General features: G+C 41.3%; 1 protein-coding gene across 2 annotated transcripts in view; it reads left to right on the top strand.

The window, feature by feature from the left end:
- igfn1.1 (immunoglobulin like and fibronectin type III domain containing 1, tandem duplicate 1) overlaps positions 1-17,541 on the top strand; it is a 43,499-nt gene that overhangs the window by 6,746 nt on the left and 19,212 nt on the right. Inside the window, exons 2-3 of one of the 2 annotated variants that reach the window (XM_015958592.3) lie at positions 10,945-11,133; positions 16,744-16,863. In XM_015958592.3, the coding sequence (XP_015814078.3) occupies positions 10,965-11,133; positions 16,744-16,863 (289 nt within the window). In that variant the 5' untranslated portion in view covers positions 10,945-10,964. Of the gene's footprint in view, positions 1-10,944; positions 11,134-12,108; positions 12,312-16,743; positions 16,864-17,541 lie in introns of those variants that run through there. The other variant, XM_070549493.1, reaches the window with a different exon arrangement.

Here is a 17,541-nt window from a genome sequence, read left to right as displayed (position 1 = left end):
CTCTTATTAATGTTGATCTTAAAATAATTTGTAAAGCCCTGGAAAAAGATTAGAGAAGGTAAACCCCTTCATAATACACCCTGACCAAACTGGTTTCATTAAAGGTAGTCATCCACAAACTCGTAGATTATTTAATTTGATAGATTTCTCTTACAGTACAAACATAGAAACTAGCATATTATCTCTAGATGATACAGTTAACTGGAAGTTCTTATTTGCAACTTTACATAAATTTGGTTTTGGGAATTTCTTCATAAACTGGCTACAAACATTATACAGTTCACCAACTGCACGTGTCAGGACGAACGACCAAATATCAGCTAGCTTCTGTCTTCAGAGGGGGACCAGGCAGGGATGCCCACTCTCCCCCTCACTGTTTGCTATCTTTATCGAACCACTAGCAGCAGCAATTAGGCAAACAACAGGTATTAAAGGGATAAAGTGTAAGAAAATAGAACATAAGATCAGTCATTATGCAGATGATGTTTTACTCTTTCTCCAGCATTCTCAATCCTCTCTCTCCCATTCAACATAACTGATAAACTCCTTTTCAAAAGTTTCAGATTACTCTATAAACTGGTTAAAATCCACAGTTCTACCAATTAATTTCTCTTTTGTCAATTTACTTAATACACAATTAGAGTCAGGGAATATCACATACCTGGGAATTAATGTATCTCCCAAGTTGGCAGATCTAACCAAACTAAACTACATCCCACTTTTAAAGAAAGTGGAAGATGATCTTGCAAGATGGAAATCCTTACCGACATCAATCATGGGGAGGGTTGCTACAATTAAAATGATGGTCTTACCCAGAATAAATTACTTATTTTCAATGATCCCAAACAAACCACCAGCTGACTGGTTTAGATCTCTGGACTCTTCAATTACCAAATTCCTTTGGCAGGATAAACCTCCACGAATTACCATAATTTCCGGACTATAGAGCGCACCTCAATATAAGCCGCACCGGGCTAAAAGCCGCAGATATCTACTGAATTGAAAACGTAGTTTAACTGAACGAAACTGAACTGATCAGTATCAAACAAAACAGAAAAGCTATTGATTAGTTTATTCATCGTCCTCCTGCGCACTGAAACCACTGAAGTCATCTTCTTCAGTGTCAGAGGTGAACAGCCTCAGAAGAGCTTCGTCACATACCTTTTCTGTGGCGATGTCAGTGTCGCTCTCCGTGTTGCTGTCATCATCCCCGGGTGAAGCTGGGAAAACAAGCAGTGCCGTTTTACTGTGAAAAATATCCTCCTGGGCGCTTTCCGTAGCACTCCTTTAACCATTCCTTCATTAGACTTTCCAGCATCCATCCTTTCTGGTTGACTAAAGCTGCACCTCATTATAAGCTGCATGGTTCAAAGCGTGGGGAAAAGTAGCGGCTTACAGTCTGGAAAATACGGTAGCTTAAAAACGCTTCAGAAGACCAAAGACAAAGAAGGAAGGAATCTACCCAACTTTTATTATTATTTCTTAGCCAACAGGGTGCAATATATACCAAGATGGTTGCAAGATAACCCACTAGATGAGTCCTGGTTAGACATAGAACAGACACTTTGCAATACGATAGAGCTTTCAGACTTAACATTTATTAGCTCAAGCATAAGAAAACATGAAGGCTTCAAAAGTATTATTATCAGCACCTCTCTGACAGCATGGTGGGAGTATCTAAAAATGACAGAGTCTTCACTAATACCATGAAGACGCACACCTATCTGGAATAATCCTGATATTTTGCAAAATAACAAAATGATGAACGTTCCGGACTGGAAAAATAAAAGAATCCTATACATGGAACACAAATCCAATTCAATTCAACTCAAAAATACTTTATTAATCCCAGAGAGAAATTGATTATGAAGGACTGGACCTCTTCCCATTTAATTGAATAGTCTCCCAATTTGGAATAGATAAGAATAGCTTTTTAGAATATCACCAAATTAAATCTGTAGTCAAACAAAAATTTAAGCTCAATAAAATAGAATTGCAAACACCACCAAGGGTATTTGACTTCTATAATCTCAAACCCCCCAAACTACAGTCTAAAGTATATAAGACACTGTCCAAAATAGACGATAGAATAGCAATCCCTATTGAAAAATGGGAGGTGGATCTATCAGTCAGCTTTGACCAGAACGTCTGGTCCCAAACTTGTTTAAAAACTTTAAAATGCTCAGACACTCCAATTTACAATTAATTCAGTACAAATTTCTACACAGAGTACACTATACAGGTCATCAGATGTTCAAGATGGGGTTTGTGTCATCTGACACCTGTACACACTGCACAAACAACATTCCTGACAGTTACATTCACTCACTGTGGTCCTGTCCACCTGTCCAGGAATTTTGGGGTAGAGTATGTGAAGACCTGTCAAAGTGTCTGAAATGTCATATCCCAACCTCGCCCTCTCTTTGTTTACTGGGGAACCTTGACGATGTCCCGATTGAAACATCTTTGGCTCACATGGTTCTGAATGCCATATGCATCGCTAAGAAAACTATCCTGGGGCGACGGTGGCACAGGAGTTAAGTGCTCGCCCCGTAATCGGAAGGTTGCAGGTTCGAGCCCCGCTCAGTCTGTCGCTGTCGTTGTGTCCTTGGGCAAGACACTTAACCCACATTGCCTGCTGGTGGTGGTCGGAGGGACCGGTGGCGCCAGTGCTCGGCAGCCTCGCCTCTGTCAGTGCGCCCCAGGGCAGCTGTGGCTACATTGTAGCTCATCCCCACCAGTGTGTGAATGTGTGTGTGAATGGGTGAATGACTGATTGTGTTGTAAAGCGCCTTGGGGGGTTTCAAGAACTCTAGAAGGCGCTATATCAATTACAGGCCATTTATATCAAATAAAGGCCATCCTCTTGAATTGGAAAAATAGAGATACACTTTGTATCAACCAGTATAGAAATATTTTGTTAGATCATATTACACTTGATATAGCCTCTGCTTCCACTTCAAATCAATCTCTCTGGGCTCCTTTGATCGGTTCCATCACATAGCGATGATGGGGGACCATTGATATTATCCTGCGCGATGATGTGGGTGAGGGGGGTGGAGGGTCTGAGTTTGGAGTATCCGGACGTTTCCTGGAGGTGGATTCACTGGGGGTGTCTGGGACTGGAGGGCTGTTGCCCCCCTCTGGAGGTGCTTGGGTTGCCTCGGGGGGTGGACTACCGGTGGTTGTGAGTGGGGCCCCTTGGAGGTCTTGGCGGTGGCCATGGGTCACTGCCCGGCAGCTGCATTGCCCCTGGGCTGGTCTTTGTGGGGGCCTAGGGGCTCGGGGTGTGGGGGTGGCCAGCCCCGTGTGGGGATCTGGGCTCTGTGATGCTGCTGCTTTGGGCCCTGACAGGATGGGCTGGGGTCTCCATGCCCTGGGTGGCATTTTGACAACAGAGGTGCCTATTGGGGCCAGTGGGGGAGCTGGTTCCCTGGAGGGCTAAGCCCAACCAGCCATTCCTCCCCATTCCCACACATTTCTCTGCTCCTGCTCCCTCACATCATCACACAAACATGAACATAGGACCTTGGGGGTGGACAAGTCAGGGAGTGTGGGTATGGACCCCATTTCTTCAGTCCTGTGGCAACCTGCCCCCCAATTTTATTTGCATCTTAAACACTTCCACCAACGACATTCCACTCAAACACACACTTAGGGCCTTGGGAGTGGGCACATTCAACGGCATTTGGCAGGGGGATTTCTCAGCCTTATCCCAAGTGCCGGTGCCCACTTCCATTTTTAAACTGCCCTTAGACACTAAGGGCTGTGGGTGCAAGAGGGGGGGTGTTGTGGCATCAGCTGGCATAGGCCAGACGATGCCCGCACTACCCGCTCACCACAGCCATAGGCGTCATTTTAACCGGGGACGCCGGGGACATGTCCCCGGCAAAATTTGTGATTGGCAGCTGTGTCCCCCCCACTTTCAAAAACGCCTGCTGATGAGGGTTTTTGTTTTACCAGCTCAGATCTTATCCAGGGGTCGGCAACCTATTCCCATCAAAGAGCCATTATTACCCGTTTCCCACAGTAATTCTGGACGGACCTTAATAAGCAGTGACTTAAGTGAAGCAGGCAGGTCGCGCTAGAAAATTTAGTTTAAAAAGACGTCATAAATGTTTTCCCCCGTCATTTTTATTTATAAAATATGAAGTAAAAACTCACAATTTAATTTTCATTCATTTGTCATTAATATGTAGTCTACACCCGTGCGTTAACCATCTTCCAGTAAACGCACAGCATCCAGCCCACCTCTCCAAATGCGTAAAATGTGCATCAGCCGCTAGTTAGGCGCACCATCAGCTGATCAGCCCAGACAAGAGCAGAGCAAATAGAGACAGAATAGAGGATGATTCTGTCTGGATGTGGATGGAGATTACATTTTACAGCAGCCTGATCATCATTTAAATACGTAAACCATCACCTGTCTTCTAGTCCATGCTATCAGCATATATTTTAATTGGTGTGTGTGTGTGTGTGTGTGTGTGTGTTTTCCACTTCAAACACTGGTCTAACCAACCAGACCAGCGTGTCCAGTAACGTATTAATGTTACAATTAAACAGTTTCCCTTCATGTAGGCTAGGAACATTTCACCTGCCGTGGCCCGACCGCTTCTGCTCCAGACGAACTTTGTGCGTGATCAAATGTCTCTACGCATCATGCGTCTCCATATTAGAGACGGGAACAAGCGCTATTCAGCCAGTTTCATAATTTCATAAAAAGAACATTTTTCCAAGTGACACATCCCTCAGAGAGACCGGGTTTCCAGACCGCTTCAGTGGGAGGAAATCATTGCATGCACCATGGTTCTGCGCTGCGCTGCGAACCCCTCAGATCTTCAGCTCACTGTCCACCGTGGGCGCTCCGAGCCACGCTGAACACAGTGTCCAGTATAAAGCTCTGATGTTCTGATGGGAATCTTTTACCTCCGCGATGTGCGTTAACGATTAAAATGTCAGCTCATCCATGTGCATCAGTGTGCGTGGGGGTAATTCTTTCAAACCAAGCAACATCCTTGAGTTCATCTGTCAAAATAAACAGTCAAATGGAAATATATGTAACCTGCCATTTAACTGTTTTGCCTTCTTGTGAAGATTGTTGCAAAGAGAAACAATTAAACTTGATTAACCCCAGAGCCACCCAGAGCGCATGTGGGAAGGTTCCTCCCACTGAAGCGAGTGTTTTCCAAACCCGGTCTCTCAGAGAGACTTGTCACTTAGAAAATGTTCCCTGATGATGAAACTTTGGCTGAATAGCGCTTGTTCCCGTCTCCAATGTGGCGACACATCCAGGAGCCGTCTGAGGAGAATCCCAGAATCTCACATCGTCTTCAGCTAATAAAGCGCCTATGATTACGCACAAGCGTGACGCGTCAACCCGGTCTCACAGTAAGACCAGGTTGGACCTGTTCAGGTTTACGCAGACAATCTTTACATTTAGAATTGGCATACAGATGTAAAATTAATGCAGTAAAATATAAAGCATTTTATTTAAATATCCATTCATTATTTTACAAACACAGAGCCGCATCAGATGGATGGAAGAGCCGCATGCGGCTCCAGAGCCGCCGACCCCTGTGCTAGCCTACTTTATTGTCCCCAGCAATTTTTAAACCCCACTCAAGTGTATGGTTATTGTCCCCAGCAATTCTGGAAACAAACTGACGCCCTTGACCACAGCCATGGAATACACCTCATCAACACTCACTAACACCATATTGGAGCAGGCGGAGGGAGACTAGGGGTCTTAGCACACCTCTGTTGTCGCTTGGCTTCCTGGGGCTGGAGGCTAGGAGGGAGATCCCGTCGTTCGGTTGGGGTCTGGGGTGGTGGGTTGCTGTGCTCAGTAGGGATGAGCGAGTACACCACTATCTGTACCTGTATCTGTATCTGTTCAACTAACTAAATTATCTGTATCTGTATCTGTACTCAGAATGGGCGTGGTATAACCCGGAAGTGGGCACGGTTTAACCGGAAGTGGGTGTGGTTTACATCAATACATTATTTTAAGTCTGAAATTGATATGGAATGATCAGAAGTTGATATGTGTATTGTTTATTTGAAAACTTTTTACAGAGCAGCCTCAGAATTGAGATTAAAAATTTTGATCACAATAGTAAAGAAACTATTACAGAACAAGTTTTTCAATAAAATCAGAACATTAATATTTAAGTGCATGGATTAATACATCTGAACTCATGCAGTAGGAACTAGGAAATATGAAATGCTAGAACCAGACACAACTTTATATATATTTTTATTTTAATTTGATTAAACTGATTTTTTTCTTAACGTTCTTGGCATTTTGCCCCACACAAAGTTAAACAAAACAATGTTGATTAAGGTGTGTGTGTCTGAGAGAGATAGAGAGGGTGAGAGGGAGAGAGATGGAGTTAAAAAAATAAAAAACCCGACCGGAGCGGAGGCAGTGAGTTAATGCTGCACGTCAGCTCTGTCTTGTCAAATGCACCATGTCAGTTACGACAAAAATAACTTTAAATATTCAACTGAAAAAGAGGCGAGCTGAAGAAAACCTAGGGAAAACTGAAGAAACGTGAGCAACAGTGAAGCAAGCACAGCAAGATCCGTTACTGTCTGTGTGTGTGTGTGCGTGGATGAGCCGGACGGACTGTGCTCCCGGCCGGCTAGAGAGTTTTGTGTGTAGGGAGCGGCGGGTGCTCTATGTGACTGGCCAATCACAGAGCGTGAAGACAGTCAGTTACCCAATGAGGATTTTCCTTCAGCACGATTACAGATATTTCCGAGGTTTACTCGTCTCATGCTCGTATTCATCAAAAATGCTTTATCCGTACCGGATACTCGTCTGAAACGAGTATCCGGCTCATCCCTAGTGCTCAGCGTTGGGCAGTGGAGCCTGCTCATCAGCACTTCAGCAGAAAGGGTCGAACTCTGGTAATTGGTAATGGTTGTACCCCATGTGCAGCAGTACCAGGACCAGAGTGAATAGGGTGTGTATGGGGAGCATGAGTGGGTGTCCATCGTGCATTTTTGTAAGTCTTTGGTTGTATATGTATGTGTGAGCATGAGGGAGGGAGTGTGTGACTGTGTTTGTGTATGACTGTATATGTCAGGTGGGGCCTTTGACTCCTCCCCTCTCCTGGGACTTCTTTTGATGATATAGATCTTCGTCTCCCCTCTCCCTGCCACACCTGGTGTTGAGTGCGGTGCCTTGGTCTGCCTGGGTCGTGGCTCCCGGGTCAGGGAGTTTAAGATTTTTGGCGTCTGCCTGACCAATCCCGGTGGCTGCCTGGTGGGGTCTGGGTCCCTGGGCTCTGCTGGGTCTCTGGCGGGGGTGGTCGCCCCTGGGTCCCGGGTCGCTGGGTCCCTAGCTCGGCCGGCTAGGGGGTGGGAGGCTGCGGGCGGGCCTGTGAGCTTGCCACCAATATCTCCCAGGACTCTGCCAGCTGTTGGTTGTGGCCCCCCGGGGCAATCCTCTGCGCCTCTCGAGGTGGGCAGGGGCTTTTCTGTTTGCAGTCTCCCTGGGGTTCCTGTGCTCTGGGGCAGCTCCTGGATCCCTGGGACTTGGAGCTCCCTTTGTCTCCTGCACATCTTTAAGGGGCAGATCTGTGGCCCCTCACACTCTCTATTGGACGCTCCTATAGAAAAACCTTACATAAACAAGTGTGTGTACACACACAGGTGCTCACATGGTGCTCTCATAAGTATGGACTTGGGCACGTTCAACAAATGTCTTAAGGTTATGGTTGGCACTAAATGCACTGTGATTTATTATCGTGTGATTGTTCAGTTAAACAATGTTGGTTATATATTTCTCCATCAAGTTGACGCAGTGATAGCTTGTTTATTTTTGTGGGAACCCACCCCCCACCTTTTGTCTCTTCCTTTCTCTTTCACCTCTGTCGCCGTGTCTGGTCGAAATTAAAAAGCATTCAAAAACAACAACAATAAAGTTTTAAGTATCAGGCGTGACATTAAAAGCAGACGCTTTCATGCACCACCTGAGAGTAAATCTGTAAGACTTGTCACCAGCATTCAGACATTAATTATGTTTGCTTCACAGCCAGACAGGACATGGGGAAAAAAAAAAAAATTTAAATAAAGTTAAAAGAATATCAGTAAAATAGGAAATAAAGGTTACATTTGTTGAGAGTAAATATTTATTTATGTAGCTTGTTTTTTTTATTACAATTTTAGAATTTTTGCTTCCATTTCTAGTAAATCACTAAACCCACTTCATATTCTCCAAATGAATTGAAACAAGGAGTAGCTCCGAAGTGTTATACTGTAACAAATAAGGACATTAATAACAGTGAAAGCAAACAGTAGCCTAAATATAGACTGAGCAAGAAGCTAGATATATGTTTTGCTCTGCTCAAGAGGTCCAACATTTCAGCACGCCCATTTTATTTTAATCTGTGAGTTGTCATGCTGCCTGCAGTGACAACCTGCCTTCGTAGTTAATAGTTTTATGTAATGATGTTATGAAGCATGCATCTATTTTTTGCTTAAAGCGACAAAAGCATCTACTGAAATGTAGCCGGCAGCATGAACCTCAGAGTGACAGAGGCAGCTGTGCAGGGTGTACTGAAAGCTATTTTGTCTTCAGTTTCTCTCCCCCACAAGTCAGAATTCATTAAAATGGTGAGCCAAAGCCAAACATTAAAGTCTACATGTAATGAGCTAAAACGGCTAAAATGTTCACTGAATGCAAAGAGGAGTGGATTTCATTCAATACACACCACCGCTTGCCAAGAACTCCTCTCCTGCAGATTGTTTGTCTAACCGTATATGTTGTACAGAACATGTTCAAGAGCCAAGATTGCTCCATGAGCCCAGAACCCTTTTTCCAAAAAACATATGCTGGAGTGTGTGCAAAACTAAAAATAAATCAAATCAATCCAAGCACCCCTGAATGTGGTGTCATATTCAAGCAGGCTTATGGAACACAACCTAAGGAGAGATTTGATACATTTCAGCAACAATACGACATGTGAGTTATCAATGTTTGAAGGTTTTGAAAATAGCTTCAACTTGGTGAGAAAATTGGAATTAGCACAGACACACTGTAGTGTTACTTTTGAAAATCAGGTATGCGTTGGCGCTACTATGTACATAGAAACTGGTTTACTGCTTACTGTAAGTATATAAGACATACAAATTCAGTAAGCAACTTCCAGTACCTATGTACTAACTCATCTTAGTTATAGTAACTTGCATTTAAATGCATTTTACTTTGAAGTATTAATAGTTCTAACCCATAATTACCTACTCCTGTGCACTTATTTTAAATGTAATCTGTTTGCATGCTTTTTTCTAGTCAGATCAACTAATCAGATTTCACAGTGTATAACACCTCATATGCTTAACCGTTTAGGTAAATTATCACTTATAAGTGATAGAAATCATACAATCAAGGGTTACACTAATTTTTAGAGTTAGTCAGGAAACAGAATTAAACTGAACTTGGTTCACAACACAAATAAGTGAAAGTCTCACTAAAGCAGTAGAAAAGCCCAGCTTACCCCTTATCCTTCTAAAAGCTCATGTTCAGCAGCAATAATATTATTCTCCAACTTAACCACACCTCCTTTAAACTCTTGCCCAATGACAAAGTTAAGACCTGCCAACGAGTGGCTTTAGGTCAAGTTTTACAAGAACAGAATATGGTGTAAAGAACCTGACTCATGTAACTGTGATGGCTCACATCGTGAGTCACTGCAAATGTTGCACAGCACCAACTGTTTCTGAATGAAGTTAATGTGGCAGCTTTACTTTAAAATGTATCAAACCAGAAACTATTTTAGTTGTGACCTACAATACCACACATCTTAGACTGTTTGATTAAAAGGCAGCTTTAATAGCAGATCAGGCTAGCAGAAGCTAACCAATAGCAAATCTATCACAGAGCAGAACTCCTCCAGGCTTGTGTTATTTGTGGAGATAAAGCATCAACGTCACAGAGCAAACAGAGTCAGTGGTAGAGTCATGTTGCTGTTATCCAGTCAGAGGTGAGACGTCCAAATATCAGGGAAAAAGACTCCAAACCCTGTCGTCTGAAGCTACTTTCTCCCCTGGCTTCTTCCTACATCCTGAAACAGGCGCACCAGAACTTTTCACCCCAGAGAATGACTTACAAGGCATTCATTCCTACTAGAGACCACTGCCAAAACATGAGTAAAGCTGACCTTTAACCATTTGAAGCACTATTAGTTTTAAACCTTGAAAAAAAGGATTCTCTGTAAATATGGCACCAATGTAAAGTACAACTCATACTTCCAGCCATGAAATCCATCTTAAAACAAACACAAAAATGAGCATTCCAGCAAAAGGAAGTGTCAACTTTACATTTTCTACACATCTGTTTACGTGAACAGATCAAATTCAATAAGAGGTTTGTGTTCTGTAGGACTCCTTGATCATGTCACTGGAAAAAATTGTAACAATGAAATTTTGAAACTCCTCTCTCTTTACTTTTGGAGTTTAAACGTTCATGCAGTTATGTATATTTATGAAACAAACCATAATCAACTGCCAGGCAATGCCACCGTGTGCAGCATTTTAAAACTAAGCCTGAGTCTTGCTCTGGTTTATATAAGGCTTTAGCGAGGTCTGTGCTTAATTTACACACGCCTGACAGGAATCCAGATCAAGTTCAAGCCAGGCGTTAACAGAAATGACGCTGACTGCTGCCTCTTGCTGACCAGCTGGAGTAACTGCAGTGGTGTGGATAAGGAGCATGCCTCAAAAAGTCCCCGAAGCAATTAAGATTTGCTAATTGTCTTTCAAAAGTTTCAAATATCGCCATAAAACATTGTCATTTAGAAAAAGAATAAAATAATAAAAAATGAGCAAAGAGAATCTGAAAAAGTCAAGAATGAGTCATCCAACTCTGTAAGGACCATTAGCCATGCATATGTGAAGCGCTGATGGTTGTTATGTTTTATCTACCTTTTATTTGTGCAGAACCCTCTGAAGTAAGAAAGATGTTGAGGAAGACGAAGGAAACTGAACAAACTGCCGTTGGGCAGGCACCAAGTGCAGAAGCTGAAAAACCTGCTGGTGAGCCAGCGCCGGGTACGGACGCCGAAAAGCCGGCTGGTGAGCCAGCGCCGGGTACAGAAGCTGAAAAACCTGCCCCAGAGCCAGTGCCGGGTAAGTAAAGATGTCAAACAAAGGTCGGTATTCCAGCTGTCTCCATCTGTATTTATTCCAAGTATTAGTTTCAATGGGACTGAATTGAGCTGCAATTCAAAACTTAACTACAAAATTCAGAATTGTGAATGGTTATGAACACGGAAAAAAAACTCTAAGTCTCTGAAAAAATTAACATCGTCAGTGACGTGAAGCCCTATTTTATGACGACATGAATGTCAAAGCGTTTGATCGATGATGTCAAGATAATCTCTGAGAACACAAAGAAAACGGCTCAAAACAACAAGAAAGATCTTGAATATTGATGGTCTACAAACTACTACTGATCACCTTTAACTTCAACGAGTCTTTTTTATGTGCAGACAGAGACACTGAGGCCACTCTTACAAAAGAGGAAGCAACTGACTCTCTGCCAAACTTGAGAATGTTGTCACTTTGGTGTCACGCTTCTTTTTTTTTTAAGAATTAAACCAAACAGATGTTCAAAGAAATCATCCAAGTCACCAGAAATGGCAGAAGATGAGATAAAAAAGACCCAACAACTGAACGAACGACAGCTGGAATCTGGATAAACCATCTCTTTCTGAAGACAGACCAAGAAAAGGAATAATTAATGCAAACCCAAAATATGACTGGCATACAGCCCAGGATTACCGCAGCACACTCTTGATGCTGTCAGACTGAAAATGAAAAAAACGTGTCTTTTCTAACGCAAAAAATTGTGATCTTTTAAGTTAATTTCCTACAAACTTTTTTAAGTTTTTCTTGATTTTCTTTCAAGCACCGTACAGAAATTATCCTGAGATGTCTGCCACGAGAAAATGCAAAAAGCCAGCTTTGCATTGAGCCTCATCAGCAGTTGCACAGCACGACTTTTTTAAATGCTGGTGCAACACCACAAGGCTAACATGCTCTATTTTACTGTCTTTGACTAACTGTTACTGTGTTTTCTGTCTCTTATGTACTTCTGTGTCTGTGGAACTTCCGTTTGTCAAATCATGAGTAATATCTTGTATTTTGTGGTCTTTCATGGCGATTATGTGTCCATAATCCTGTCAAAGTTGCAACCAGCCATGGTGCTTTTGTCAGGATTAGCATTAACCTGTCCTGTGCCCTCTCCTGGTGTCATGTTGCGTGTTAAACCGACGATTCTGAGGGAGTTCACCCCGGGAACAAAGGTACGCGAGCTGAACAGGAACGCTAATTACACAATTGATTCACCTCCCACAGGTGCATGATGCCATGTTGTGTTCAGCTGCATGCGTGATGTGGTTCTTCATCGCTTCTGGAAAGGTGTCATCACCACTGGATGATACAACTTTCATTGTCCCAATGGATGCAGCTCATTGGGACATTTTCACCAGCCTCCATAATGACAGAAAACTAGCCGATGATGGTTCTAGAGGACACTATGAATGGTTGTACAGTCTGTTCTACAGCCTAAAAGCCAAAGAGGAAGTACACCTTTTACACACAGCTATAAAGTCACAATACAACCTTTAAAATGCCCGAGTATATAAAATTAGATGTAGACTGGCATGTAGGCTAGATGATGTATCGATTCAGCATGCAAATAGGATGGAAAACATTAGATGTAGTCCATGAAAATCAGCCAATAACCTGGCAGCATATATTGGCAATCTGCTAACCATGACCTCTAAATGTCGAATATTTACAGAAAAAAACATAATCAGTCCGACTTTAATGAAATAATGCAACATCTCCAAAAACAGAGCAAAAATCTTTTGCCAGTTTGATAAAAATAAAATAATAACTACAACTTTGTATTGATAGTTAAGAAAATTACAAATAACTTCATTTATGGGCCTTTTTTCATCTTCCACAAAGATTGCTGAGCTACTGAGCTAGCGGTTCATTTCTACTCCTATTCTTGCTGATATTTGACCTTTTCATGCCTTCCTACATGCGACCGTCAAACGTTTTTTTCATCCAAAGCTGCTCTAAGAGAACAGTGAGCTGTCAACTCAGAACCTTACACTCAGAGGATAACAAGCTGGAAGCTGGCATCTTGACATCTTGAAGCCCTTAAGGCTTCACCTAACTCTTGATCTCTTCTATTACCACAAGTTCTCTGGAACAGCACAAGCACACAACACTGTGTAGGGATCAGACTCAACAAACATAATCATACAAGAAAGAGTGCTTTTTAGTAAGGCTGTGAAGTAGATCAGTGTCCTTCATAGGGATGCATATTGGTGAAGTTCTGGCGATACGACATACTGTGATACATTCATCCAGACGACATTAGTGATTTTTTAAGACTGAAATAATCGTAGGAAAATTTAATAAACAGTCCAAACTGATATGTATCATTTGTAATATGAGGTATCTGAACCATAACAGAGGGATTTATGTTTGAATGGCGGAAACAAAGCTCTTTTGAATTGCACCAAAAGAAAAAACTAAAATGTTTGTATGTAAACTCTTCCAAAAATTCAATACACAGCTTTTGAATATTGATACAATATTGCAGGAAAAAATATCACGGTATATTGCCATATTGATGTTTTCTTCCATCCCGGGTCATTTACAAAAGATCTTCAGAGCACATTTTCAAATTAATACAGATTTATCTCTGCAGGGTTCTAAAATCATAATAATGATTTTTGTTCCAGTGTCTAACTTAAACACTCAGAGCCTAAAAGCAAACTTTAAATTGTTTTGTTGCTGCTGATCATCAATACGATCAGCAAGACTGTGGTCACCAATACTGATCATTGATACCAATTGTATGGATTGGCTATACATTTTCAATGTAGTCATGAGTGCTACAGATACATGATTTGGAAATAAAGGAACAATAACATCACCTTAAATGGCCTGTAATAATTTAGACAAAAACATGTGTTTACTTTCATTTTTTGTGATTCTTCATTATTCACAGAGCAAAAAGAGCTTGTTTTTACCTTTGCTGACATGTTTCGGCGTCCAATGCCACCTTCATCATAGCAAACGCAGATGTTGGTGGCATCACTTCTGTTTATCTGCGGCAGAAGAGGACGATATCGCCCTCTACTGCCTGCACCTTTTCCATTGGTGACCATGTCCCATGAGTGGTCCAGTATGTAAACTCTTGTCCCTGTTCATGTCTCCTTATGTTGACAAAGGTAAAAGCAAGCCATTTTTACTCTGTGTGTAATGAAGACTCACAAAAAATGAAATCAAATTGAAAACAAAGAACAAATGTAACAAAGTTGATTTTACTTTTTCAAGAGAGAAAAAAAATACTTGCAGCACAATCAGTAGTTTGTTTCTGACCACAATGTCTAAGCCTCCTACTCGCAACCCAAGGTTCAGAACTGAAGGATCTTCTTGGATGAAAGGCAAAACATATTTACGATAACCAGAAAAGTCCTGTTTTCAATTACATCTCTCAAGATGCTGCGGTTTTATTTTGAAGGGCAGTTCAGAGGGCAGAAAGGGTTGTTTTCCGGTTCTAATCAGTGGCAGAGGTTATACTAAGGAAAACAGCTCTGTTATGAACAGTTCTCAAGCACCATCGGTCCCTCTGACCTTCACCAGCAGGCAGCACTGGTTAAGTGTCTTGCCCAAGGACACAACAGTAGAATTTTCTGCAACCCTCAGACTACTGGCCAACACTCTCTACCTCCTGAGCTACTGCTGCCCCTTGTAACGTGTAATTTAAAACTGAATAGGCAAGGAAATAACCAACAAACAATTACTTGTTTTAACCACTAGAAAAATATAATGGAGTATTTCTGTAGAAACCCTCAGAAGCAGGTTCAGTTTACATCTTTAGGAGCAGGGAGGGAAGCTGCAAATGTTGGCTAGAACTTTTTCTACATGAAAAAAAAAATCTGGAAAAAAATAATAAAGGCAAAAAAATAATAATCCATTTTGTTGAGAACTTTTAAAAGGGCAGTTTGGATGGCACAGCTCCACAGGATCGGGGACTGTAGAGAAACTCAGATGAGCTTAGATTCAGTTTTCAATAAGCCTGCCTTTAGGAAAGAACCCCAGTGATGGACTCAATCTGCACTGGGCCAGTAACACCCATTAGGGTTTTAGCGTTAGTTAATGTGTGTGTGCGTGTGTGTGCGTGTGTGTGTGTGTGTGTGTGTGTGTGTGTGTGTGTGTGTGTGTGTGTGTGTGTGTGTGTGTGTGTGTGTGTGTGTGTTCCAGCAACACAATGAACAGCTGAGGTGCTGCTGATTTCTACAAGGCAACAGGCGAAAGTTAAATTATTTCTTAGCTGCAGGCATTTGACCCGGGGACTGAATGAAAACCTTCTGCTCTTCAGTGATAGCAAGCATACTCGTCTTCCAGCTATGACCCTAAATGTACTGAAATGTTGTTTAATGCTGTCCATAACATAAAACATATAATGTAATAAACAGACAGTTTAAAAACAGGTTATGGTTAATCAGAACCACAATTATAACTATTATGAATAAACTGGCTTTTAAGAACGATGGAACTAATACCTGGTTTGAGCATCTATTCAACTTCCTGTTTAAAAAGCAGTTTTCATATGAATTGCTTAGATTTGCACCACCATTATACTTTCAACAGCACAATAATCAACTTTTAGCTAAAACAGTCAATAACTTCTAATCATTCATGGAAAAGTCTTAAACTTTAATCTGACCTGTTAGAGGCTTCCTTTTGTGATGCAACCTGCTACATTACTGAACAGCCAGGAAAACGCTGGGGTGTTTGGCAAACAAAGCTAAATGTGCACCAGTAACCAGGACTGGTAAAGCAAAAGGTCAATAAATCTTCAGTTTCTACATAGAAAATTTTGAACATTTTGAGTCTGGATAAACAGACTAGTCAGATAGAAAAATATCAGTGACACATCCTCCACATAACTGCTTCATTATGTTAACTCATAGCATGCAGTTATTTCAAAATAACTTCACCTTTAACCCAGCTGAATATTTAGGACTGGACTGAAAATTTGCAACTTTTGTATTTGACCGTGGATCCTGTTGTTTCCCTCACACTTCACAGTTCCTACTGTGTGTTGAATGCGTTGTGAGGGAGTAAGGTCAGGGCGAAGCAAATGCAAAAGAGAGGCAAAGTAGCTGAGAATGTAAATTGACTAACTTGCACCTTTTGTTCTTGCAAAAACAGATTTTGTCACAAACTGAGAGGCAGTTCAACAAACCGGCGGGAAGGTCAAACCATCCCATCCAGCCACATTTCGCTTCACTCAGCTGGAGGAGGAGGGCTGATTTGGTTTAGAAACTTTGTGCTTTTAGCTTTAATGCTGGAAATATGCAGAAAATCACTTTTCTGTTTGTTGTAATGACCTGTATGAGTCACGGCCTGGATCCAGTGACGCTGTTCTTCACATTAACACACATCCCATGTCTTCTAAGAAAGTCTAAATTTAGTCTCCTTTATTTAGAAATAATTGACCTACAACGTAATCATTAAAATGTTCACCTTTTAAGAATGAATTGCAACACTGAAATGATTTTCAGCCTTTTTTAATATGCTTTTAACATTTGCTGCCTCCATCTTTGCCCATCTATATTAACTTTTGTCAGATCAGATGTATTCATTTTGAATTATCACAATAAACTCTGACCTGCTCAAATGAAGCTGTTTTAATTTAACCAGGCATCAAGAAGAAGTCAAAAGTGCCCGGAGTCATGATCACGCAGTTTGTGGAGCAACTTCCTGACGGAAAGACGACTCCAGATTTTACCCGGAAACCCATAGCTATAACCATTCAAGAGGGTAAGTTTCCGTTTATAATATAAGTTAAGGCCCTGCACAAACATTTAAATACACACCATCGCTGATGACTATAATATTAATATAGTCAGAATAAACAAAAAGTCTTTGTAAAACTAACTGACTGAATATTTTGCATAAAGATCCAATCGGCCGATTAGATAACCATAAACAGAAACTTTTATTTTTGAGTATCAACATGAATATAATTGCCAAAAAATAGGTTTAAAAATGCGTGATAAATGTTTTCAAAAGCTTAGAAAAACCTGCATAAGCATGCAAGGAAACCTTTTCAAAGCTGCACTTTGACTGCAGATCCATTACTCTCACTAGAAATATTTGATGATTTTTTTTCCAAAAAACACGCAAGTCTCCAAATAATCAAAGATCCAATTATACATTTTCAACTCCAAAAGGCTTCAAGCAGCTGCAAATTTACATTTTATCTTCTCCCAGAATCTCCTTCGTGAATTTCTTTGCTTTACTTTTTGATTTTAACAAAAAATTATAAAGTAAAAAATCCCAGAGCTAAAAGACACAGTTGGTTTGGTCAGAAGAAATGTTCAGCAGAACTGTGCTCATCCTGAAATAGTCTCAATGTAATTTGTCAAATTTCTGAGGATGTTTTGTGTCATTTTTTGGGTTAGGGTAGAGTAAAGCTTGTTTGTTTAATAAGGTGAA

Source organism: Nothobranchius furzeri, chromosome 3, assembly GCF_043380555.1.
Source record: "Nothobranchius furzeri strain GRZ-AD chromosome 3, NfurGRZ-RIMD1, whole genome shotgun sequence".
Lineage (NCBI taxonomy): Eukaryota > Metazoa > Chordata > Actinopteri > Cyprinodontiformes > Nothobranchiidae > Nothobranchius > Nothobranchius furzeri.
Note: the sequence above shows the minus strand (reverse complement) of the source record. Positions and strands in the feature narration are given on the sequence as shown.